Raw genomic sequence first — 11,061 nt, 5'->3', positions numbered from 1 at the left:
TCCTTAACAATATTTGTATAAAATAGACAATGACAACGAAGTTAAATAACTGCAAAATTATCATCAAGCAATGACAGAGTTTCCCAAACATAAATTCGCAAAATTGTACAAATAATTATTAATATTTACTATTTTTCCCTCTCCTCAAACCACACCTTAATTCAGAAGGAACGAGATTTCTCATTATCAAGTCTTAAAACGTGCCATCTGATCTGGATAATGCCCGGTGCCCTTAAAATTTCTTTACACTAGTTCTCCAAGAGGAGCACTTACATACAAAATTCAGACTCTGTTGCATTTATTAATGAGGTTATCAAAGTTAATACATGATTGTATATCTTTATTTTAAGGGATTCATCGTTTAACCAGTGATGCTTCTAATAGATTTTTATAATGCGCCAAATTCACAAAAATGAGCTTAACAACGCTACGTAGATTAAGTACGTTTGTGGATTATAAAATATCGTTTCTGAAGTATATATTAATTCCATGATTAGCTTACAATTGTTCCCATCAGTAAAACTACAGTTAACATCATTTCTGACTCATGGACGGATCACAATCAAAACACTGAGGTTTTTGTCTGTTTTTATTTTTGAAAGCTTTTGATTTTATCTAATATTATGAACTACCGGTATGGAATTTAACATTAGACATCCACTAGTACATGCATTTTTTTATGGGTGCGTGATATTAGGAAAGAAACTTTTTTCCTGTTAGCTGAATTATCTTACATACCTCATCACTGAATACAAAGGATTAAACGTGTTTGCGGATCATTAGTTTAAGTACATTCATAAACTAATTATTGATTAATGTTGCTTTAATGTCCATTTACTTGAATTTTCAGTGTCACACGATGGAACCCAGACAGAAGAATTGCTTGGATGATTTTGATAAGTCATACACACCGAACTGCGGAGTTAAAGGCATAGTAAGCGTGAAGTCATCAGCAGCTATGTCTAAAAGATACAGAGACTTTCACAGCAGCCTACAGGAGTATGGAAACAATGCGTCTTTTCACGGATTGCACTTCGTGACAGATCCTTTGTCAAATAAACCTAGAAGGTAATTATTTTTCTTCTCGTTTTAAAGGTAAGTAAAAATTTTAGTGCTGTTATAGTAAATATAATATAGATATAATAAGATATTATATGTGTGAAGAAATAAGTATACAAAAAGTTTTCCTGTTGGACAGAAAGTACAATTTTGAAGAAAAAAATGATATACTAGCCTATTAAAACAAAAGTACTTGGAAAATCATTATATTTTCACAGCATAAAAATACTTATCTTATTCATTCTGTACAAATGACTATAAATATTAAAAGAAAAATACATGTATTAAGATTTCAATAAAGAAGTGTGCCAAAAGTCTTTAAATAAATGATGTTATGTATTTAGGGCAGGAGTTTATATTACAACAAGCAAAAAATTATTACCAAAAAGTATTTGTCAATGATAAATTGTGGAAGTATGCTTTTTCCATATTCCACCAATCATCAGTCCATTTCAGTAACAACTTGGTATAATTTACCATATTCCATCCCAGGTTTTGTTTTTTGGTAACATTCAACCTTTTACAAGGATTAATTGTAACATTAAAAAATACATTTTAATTGCAAGCAGGATGAAAGCAAAAAAATCTTTTTGCAATTTCAGTTCACATAAAATTCATTCAAATTCCTTCAAATTCAGGTTATTCTGAATTTTTTGAAGACGGATTATCTCTCAGGATCAGGAATGTTTGATGTTTATCAAAGCCGACAACAGAAGCTGAGTTGTATTGAAAGATTTTCGTAATTTTATGTCTACAAAGATGAAATCGTACATCAGGCTTGACGCGTGCCTCTCTTTCAAAAATGTTATCATATACAACAAAACAATGAACTTTTTTCGGAGCATATTATTTCACAACACCCCTCTCCCCCCAGCAGCTGCTATTGAATTATAAGTGGAATATATTCTAAATAAAATAATGACGCTTTTTGCACATAATTGGTTTATTTCAACACAACACTCACAGGATATTTTGCAATTATTTCGGTTGTTGAATGCTCCCCTATTGTGCGATATGCGATATCCTCTCCCATCCATCTATTCGTCTTTCTGGCCTATTTGCTAATCTAATCTACTCTTTTGTAAAGATTATATCAAGGATCACATTTTTGGAACAACATTATTTAAATTTTTATGAGATACAAACTAATGATGATAAAATAAAATAGAATTACTATCTTTCAGAAATTCTAATATCGATTTAGTTAAAAATCTTAAATGATGCAAATTCATTAAATTGATTGAGAATCATTTGAATGTATATTTATTATACTCCTTATTGTTCAATGTATCGTTACTTTCGAATAAAAAAATACTTTTAAATCAAAATAAAGAATAAAACGAAATTGGATTTCTACAGACTATTGAATTTAGAACTGTTCTTTTAATTTCAAACCAGTGTAGATTTAGAGCTGCAATTTGTCATGTTATAGACATGATTGAAAATCCATAATGCTATGAAACAAACCTTTGACATTTCTGTTTTTGTTCAGGTTATTCTGGTTGCTACTCCTGCTCGCTTGTCTGGCTGTCTTGATTTATCAGATAGTGGACAGAGTCATATACTTTTATTCATACCCCGTCACCGTTAATGTAAAAGTCAACTACAACAGGTCATTGGAGTTTCCGGCAGTCACTATCTGTAACCAAAACGCATACAAGTAAGAATCTTTGCTGATTTTTAATATCATAAAACCGATGTACAAAAAGGTATAAAATTACTTCCACACAAATATTTTATTTTTTTAGTGATTGGGATGTTTAAATGACTACCAATGCTATTAACGATGTAATTATAATACTCTCAACAACCAAAATGAATTTGAATTACCATACTTATATTTGATTCCAAAATCCTTACAAATAAAGATACCAGGCGGACTGCAGTAAACGTTCTACCTAGCCCTTTCATTTTCTCCTCACGAAAATATCAACAGCAGAGAGGAAGAGACTACAGGAGTACTGTACAATAATATTATCAAAAAATGGTGTAGTTCAGGTGTGGATGCTTAAAAATTAGATAGAATTTTCTGGAAATTTGAAAATTACAAAAGATGCGTGAGTTACTGGTTGATAACATTTTGTGGGTTTCGCAGACTCGGACCTCAACAATATGTCGAAATTAATGGCCCTTTATAAGCAGACCTTTTTGTGTTCTAATGAAACTAAGGATTTACTGAAATTACAAATTTTTGTGGGGTTTAATTTACGTTGTTTTCGATGTATGACGAGACACACAAATTCATGTCCACCACGAAATGTAAAATGTTACATACATAAGTACTATAGTTTTTATGATTCATTATGATTAATCTGTAAAAGGGTTTTATCACACTGTCGAGATTTGTCTTAATCAAATCCCTGGGAAATTTGGAGTGACCAAGAAATTTTCCTCAAACCACGTTTTCCTGGCAAAATTTGTAAAAAAGCCCCACGAAAATATGTTATTTTACAGTACTAATATTCAAAATCTTATGCATGAGAAGAAGAAACACTGGCTGTGGCTTTTAATTAAACATTTAGATACTGTATATAGACGGCGTATTGTCAATGTAGAATAGTTATTTCCTTTTATATATGTACACGATATATCCCAAGGAGCTTGATATAAAAGCTACAGAGTCTGCTTAATCTGTTTCATATTTAGATATTTTGTTGAAAAAAGCCTTAATGATACAGCTTAATGATAAACATGATATCTTCAACTTTTCAATCGCCAACTTCCCTTACTTATATGCATTGGACAATATACCTTTATCACCAACATATGGGGTTTATATAGACATGTATCTTGTTGATTCGATACGCAAGATCATGCTTTACGTACGAACAATTTCTTTATCGAGGTGAGTTATTGACGAAAAACTTGATGAAACAAGAATACAAACAGTTTCATTTAAAGTTATCGTTTTCACTTCTATTTTCGATGCCATAGCCTTGTCACGAAATACAATCTAGCATTAATATAAGTCAATCCTGCCCAGACGTTTTTCATATTGATTGTTAAGCCATTATTTATATACTGAATTATCAACGGACTTTTTCCGATCAAGACAAAGAGCACACATTGGGTGTGACCGGCAGGTATTGGATACTCAATCCTCCATGGCACCTGATCCCAACTTAGATGTTCAAGAGGTCCATGTTTGCTCTGCTCCTGACGTGTTTTGAATGAGAGGACTTAAGAGTTAGAATGCTGTACATGTTCTCCTTGCGTTTCATTAAAATATTTTAATACTCTCTCTATAAAAGTTTGTATGCTTTACTTTTGTATTTAAGTCATGCCTCATATGAGTTTAGAGAATTATTTCCAGATTAATTATTCATCTTTTATTGCTTGATAGTTTTCATCAGCTTTTGTTGCATCAACGATTGAATAAACTTTTTTATTCTAACAAAAAAGTGGATTGCGTCAACCAGAATAAAGATACATTGACCAAAATAGCTCAAGGGCAGTCACTCAAAATTAATTATTTAAATTTTAATTTAGGATTTGCAAGTCTTTCAATTTTGGGGTATTTATATTTTGTTTCTTTTTGTGAAGTTGAAAATCAGGTGATGTGTGTTAACAAAGGATATTGATTGACATTGATTGCGTGTGCGATTGCAAAACTTGGGTAAATTATGGTGCAGTTTATATTTTAATGGTTAAATTTATGGCTTATGCAATTATATAAGGTCTGTTGTAAAATTTGCCATCCTCCATCACAAGCAAGTGGTGGCGTTTCAATAAAGTGAAAAATCTCAGGAGATGTTTGTTAGGCAATCAAACAAAATAAAACATTAAATATTAAACAGTTAAAAAGGCTATCCGATAACTAGTTTAATTAAACTAAAATAAAAATAAAAAAATACAAAATGGAAAAGATGCATTTTTTTTTTACATTTGTGGTACTAAAATGGAATTTGTTTCAGAGCGACACTTTCTGCTTCACTTGGTCGATACAGACTCATAGAAAAGATGTACTCCGAGTCCTTCAACCGCACCGATCTCCAACAATTTTCAGCTGAAAACATTTCCCTCGGCGATCTCTTTCTTCAGTCCTCACACAGGAGGAATGACTTCATTTTCAGGTATTATGAACAGCCTATCATTAACCCATAAGTACATAATAAACTTCTGTTAATCTGCCATTTGAAAAGTAATGAGTATGTTTTTAAAAATAAATATGTATAAAATGAAGAATTGAAACTGGAAAGGTTTATTTTGATTTGACGTCTTTGAACAGATGCTTTGCAGATTTCAGAATTTGTTCTTCATCCTTTGAATTCTAGTATCTGCATAATGTTATCAAAGAGAAAATATAAAGAAGGGAAACAATCATAACAAAGATAGGAATAAACTTGGAACTTTTTCATCTATAAATCAGAAGAAACAGTCCATGGATACAGATTTTCTTAAATTTAAAAAATTCTAATGCTTAAAAAATAAATCCTATTCAAAAACCTGTAGAATTTTGAATGTTAAAAATCAGAATTGAGCGAATGAAAAAAAGTATTAAGTTTTCCTTCTAAAATCTTAATCATTAGAGAAACATTGAGAACATGCAACTAAACCCTTTTAATAATTCAGAAGACGGTCATTGACAATCTTCTTCAAAAGAAATCCATTGATAAAATCTAATAGCCCTATTCATTATTTAAAAGAGAAGTCCTTGAGAATTCTTTTGCTTTAGCATGCAGTGTGTTATCCCATTACTTCAGCTTTTACGAAATGACATTCTGGAAAAAAAATATCATGCATAAAATTTTATTCCAAAGAAAGTTATTCAGATCAATCAATATTTTTGAACTCGTAGATTTTTTCTGTTATTGTATATTCTATGAATATAAAAATATAATTTTCCTTAATATTTTAAGAATTAAAACTTTTCAAATGCACCAAGGATATAAAGACAAATTGAAGAAGCCCAGATAGATTTCACACTGTTTTTTGCCTGAAAAATAGTTTATCATATCTTATCATATCATATTTTATCCAAAGACTCAAAATTTACTTGGCCCAAACATTTTCTTTATTATTTGAAGATACAAAGTAAATGATATCAAACAGCACTAGAGTCACACAAAAAAACTTAATAGAAGAAAGAAAGGGTTTTTCTGTGTGGTGTAAGAGTACGAAGAAAATGAAATATTCTAGCAGATTTGCTGATATATTCAACTTTAGCTAGAAATGGTACACTGAGTTAAGAATTTAGCAATGGATTATAGTTTAGACAGAATGACGGTGTAGGAAAATATCTCCTTTCTGTTTCTCAAAATTAATACAGAAGAATGCATAGGGTTAAAAAAAAAATTACAACCTATAACTAAACAAATTTATATTTATAGCTAAAATCCAAATAAATGGACTAAAATTTTAGAAATATAAACAATTAAAGATTTTTAAAAAAAATATTATAAAAATATTATGATATAGAGTTTTAAGAAATCTCAAATGAGTGTAATTTTTCATACAAACTCCGTTATTGGTAGCTTTTGAAAGCTTCGAATTTAATTAAAAATTATGAGCAAATATTAGTTTTAAAAAATCCATTTTGTAAACGGTTAAACCTAGTTGCAAAATGTGACTTTCCCGATTTTTGTAATAATGTGACCTTTTCCGATTTTTTCCGAGTTTGATATAATCTGCAGAGAAAAAAAGGCTATTTTATTGTAGCTAGTCAAATAATTTTGATTTAAATTTGAATTTTTATTTTACTACTTTATTATATGTGAAAATTGGAGCAAACGATGAAATATTCGAAGCACATAATAATGATTATTTTATCTTAATAATACTTCAAAAAATCGTCATGAGTTCCATACCTTTTAAATATACATACATGAATTTTCCTATAAATGATGGTATAATGAAAAGTTGTGACAAAAGTCCACTTATATATTTTTTTAATAACCTCTGTGTTAAATGTTTTTGTAAAATTAGAACGCATTCAGATTTTCTTACTTAGTATGTGAATTTATAATTTTACAGACGTATTTGGAAAGGCCAAGTCGTTGATGAGGAAGACATACATAAGATGGCTACCGACCACGGAGTTTGTTACACTTTCAAAAACTACGGACTTGATGATTTTGTTACATCCCCAGGTAATGCTTACATGCAAATCATGTACATTAATTTCTCTTATCTAAAAAATTTAAATGACAATGGGAAAACATAAAATCGAAACATAATTTTCCCAGTCTTCATGAATATATCTGACTTGTTTGTTAATTTGACTGACGTCATATAATTTAGGAGTTGAAAATGGGTTGCGTTTGACACTGAACATTGAACAATACGAGTACATGCCAGGACCTCATGATGCAGCAGGAATAAAGATGCTTCTTCATGATCGAAATGAAATTCCCCGCGTCCACGCACTCGGTCAAGCTATACCGCCAGGGGCCCACGTGTTTGTTGGTGTAAAAATTGTAGAGGTAGGAAGATGATTTGGTTCCTCATGCCTTACATGTTACAAATTGAGAACAATAAATGTATTCTCATTATTTTAATGACATTTTTCACAACGTATCCGTGATATATACTGAAATGTATTCTCAATACATTTATTATTCTTAATTAAGAGTTAACACAAGGTATATACAATCACCAGTCCAGATTTACTTTTGCAAAACAACCCGAGGGGTAAAATTTTCGTGGATTGAGGAAAAAATAGATTGATTCATGGGGATTTAATATTGTGGTTGATGAATACAAAAATTGCATTTTGTGGTACACATAACTTCGTGGGTTTCTTTATACCACGAAAATTAAAACCCAACGAATATAAGTGATTTCGCAGTATTTGTCTGATACAGGTATCGAATCTCCCACCTCCCCATGGAACCTGTCAGGATAAAACCCTGGAGTACGTAGATGTGTATACGACAGAAGCTTGTCAGTTAGACTGCCTCACCAAAAGGGCGGCAACCGTCTGTGGATGTCGGTCATTGTTTATGCCTGAAAAAGAGGGTTTGTATATATTTGTCCTTTAAAAAGAATGCATTTTATGTTTTCCTAAAAAGAATAGAGCTTCAAGGTATGGCACATCAATTTTCCTTATGTTTTAATTCATTCTGAAAAAAGTTCATTTGAATGTTGTCAAGCACAAGATAACATTAATATGAAAACATATTTAACTATACAACTGTTTTCCTGATATTATTACATAAAGCATTTAAAATATTATTTCTTTGAAGTGTGATCATTATCACATTTTGAAAACTGATTTCACTAAAAAACAAAAAAAACATTAGCAAAATGACCATTAAGATAATTTTTCTTTGAGTTTATTCAATTTTATTTCAGTTTTAAATTGGTATTACTTAAAAAATTAACACAATTTTATTGGATTTTCAGCCAAATAATAAAAAAGCTTGAAAAAAAAAAACCTACTAAGTCTTCGAGACAAAGTGTCCTTACAAGAAAATGAACAATTATTAAAAGGAGACAGAGCCTTAATCTCTTTAAATTTAATTTTTTTCAGGATATCCTCCAATCTGCACGCTGGATGAATTCTATGGGTACATGTCTAAAGGATCATGATGTATCTAAAGAGATAAACAACATTTTGTAGTTTGTAAAATACTTAAATTTACAGCTACATCTATTAACCATGAATTAAAGAAATTATTTATTGTATGCATTTGTTCTGATAAAGTTAAGTTCAGTGTATTTTGAATATACTTACAGCTACATGTAATTTAAAGCATACATGTACATTTAATGATTATCATATTTATTTTAGGTAACCATAATATTTATTTTGAACAATACATGTAATTAGTTATAGTCTGTATAGAAATACTAGATACATTTATATGTATGCAAGAAAGATTTTTTCCAGACGAATTTCCGACAATATCTGAAAAACTCTGTGACTGTCCAGTTCCATGTCAATTCAGACTTTATGAAACAGATATATCATATGCCAGCACTTCAGCCTACAGTTTGAACAAATTTTTAAATGACAACGATAAAAAGAACTTGTCTCAAAGTGTGTTAGAAGGAGCGGAAGTTACGTCACGTTATGAGGAAACTCAATTTTCAAAGGTTCAGTATCTGTACAACCGCTTGATAAATGACATGATAACGGTACAGAAAAGGGTCCTTGTTAACTTGAAGCAAATTGTCAATGAAGCCCTTGTTGGGGCTAACAAAAGATATCAAGAAATCAAAGACCATTATATTTGGAAGGAATACTTATACAGATATCAAGCTTATATTCTGCAAAAAAATTTCATGCGTCCTCGCGATGCATATGAAGAACGCACTTTCCATATAGTGGCACTAGGGTATGCTGAATACATAATGACTATAGAAAGTAGAATTCGAGAATTATCCAATGAAAATTTTACAGATAGAGCTACGAGGCAACTATGGTATCAGGACACATCAGACATGTTGACAAACAGGGAAAGGATAATAGAGATTGCATTGATAAATTTCACATCCCTGATAGAGGCATACGATACTGGAATACAAATATTCAATTACAGATTCTTTTCTACACCACGTTCTCATAATATTCCTGCTGCACCAAAATTACTCATCAAGGAATCAAGAGTTCATAACAGCTACGCAAGAAAGTATGGAAAACGATTTGGGTCTTATCTTGAAAGAACGATTACTATTCTTAAGTTTTGTCAAGAAGTATTGGACGAAGCCTATTTTAATATGACAATGGACGAAGCAAATATGACAGAGTGTCGTGAAAAATTTCGATATTTAATGAGAAATTGGGTGTTTGCAAGAAGTGTGTTTTATTTTGATACCATAGACTGGCCTCTGAGGCAGATAGAAGAACGTCAGCAAAGATTTGACGAGCAGTGGAACGAATTAAAAACCGTGTTCGAAAATCTGAATCAAAGTTTAACTTCTCTGAAGACCGACATACAAGTTTTTGAAAGGGATACATTTACAAGTATCGAACATATACGAGATTCTATAGAGGCCTATCTGAATGATACATTGACAAAACTTCATATCTCGGAAATCTTCACAGCTGTCAGTTTTCAACATTTGGTCACAAAGTTAGATTTATTTTTTCAACAAATACGTTCCAGGGAAAAATCCTTATATGATTGGTTAAGCCAGATGCAGAATGATGCGTATGGCATTTTAAGAGTGATAGTTTCTGATGAGGACTCTTGGGAATATTACAATTTTACAGGACGGACAGATTATTTGGGTAATATTTCGGACATTGGGAGTAACTTGATAGAAAATTATACTTCAGTAGCTGAAACAATGCAGTTTTCTGTCTGTGTGAACGGAAGTGATTCTATATTACTGTCGACATTACACGATTTCGTGGATGAAATGACGTCTTATAAAGAATCACTAAAGATTGACAGCAGTTTTATCAAGTGAGAATTGCTTTTTTGTTTTACCGAGATAACAGGTTTTCTTTATAAAAATATACGCATTTACAATATAGAGTGTCATAATCGTTGTCATTTGTATACATATACTGTAAAATTGAATAAAATAAGCAATATGTAAATTTTTTAGTTTAATTTTTTTTCTTCCACTTCCAGAGATAATTTTCTACAGGTAGACATTTTTTATCGCCAGATGAGTTACGAAGAAATTCATCAGCAAGAAGCCTACGATATGTTCTCTCTTTGGTGTAAGTGCTGAAATTAAAACCACCATGATTGGTACCTTTGTAACAAGTCGTGGAAGAACCAAAATGACTTGCCGAATACTGATAAGTTTATTGAACATTCTTTTTTAAATTGAGATTATATCAAAACAATAGAAAATAAACTTGATAGAAATTAAAATCATTGACAATGAGAACAATTGTAAGGGTATTCTTTCTACGAAAATAAGGTCTTCAGGAGTTTCTATCTTTTTCTTCTTCAGGTGACATCGGAGGAACTATGGGGCTTTTTCTGGGAGCAAGTTTCCTGTCTGTTGTAGAAATTGTAGACTTTATACTTACCCACACGACATACCAAAAGAAAGGAAACAAGGACAAAGTAGTCAGAAAACAGTTCCTGTAGAAACAAA

General features: G+C 31.1%; 1 protein-coding gene across 1 annotated transcript; it reads left to right on the top strand.

The window, feature by feature from the left end:
• The first annotated feature begins 888 nt into the window (after positions 1-888).
• Positions 889-11,061, top strand: LOC134256016 (uncharacterized). Its single transcript, XM_062738611.1, has 9 exons — positions 889-1,068; positions 2,552-2,719; positions 4,974-5,132; positions 7,033-7,148; positions 7,300-7,481; positions 7,863-8,016; positions 8,891-10,412; positions 10,584-10,675; positions 10,915-11,061. The coding sequence occupies exons 1-9, from the start codon at positions 959-961 to the stop codon at positions 11,052-11,054; spliced, it is 2,643 nt and encodes an 880-aa protein (XP_062594595.1). The 5' UTR covers positions 889-958; the 3' UTR covers positions 11,055-11,061.

Source organism: Saccostrea cucullata, unplaced genomic scaffold (genome assembly GCF_032062105.1).
Source record: "Saccostrea cucullata isolate Sc308-1 unplaced genomic scaffold, CSIRO_AGI_Scuc_v1 ctg1086, whole genome shotgun sequence".
Classification (NCBI taxonomy): domain Eukaryota; kingdom Metazoa; phylum Mollusca; class Bivalvia; order Ostreida; family Ostreidae; genus Saccostrea; species Saccostrea cuccullata.
The sequence above is the reverse complement of the archived record's forward strand: the minus strand, read 5'-3'. Positions and strand labels throughout refer to the sequence as shown.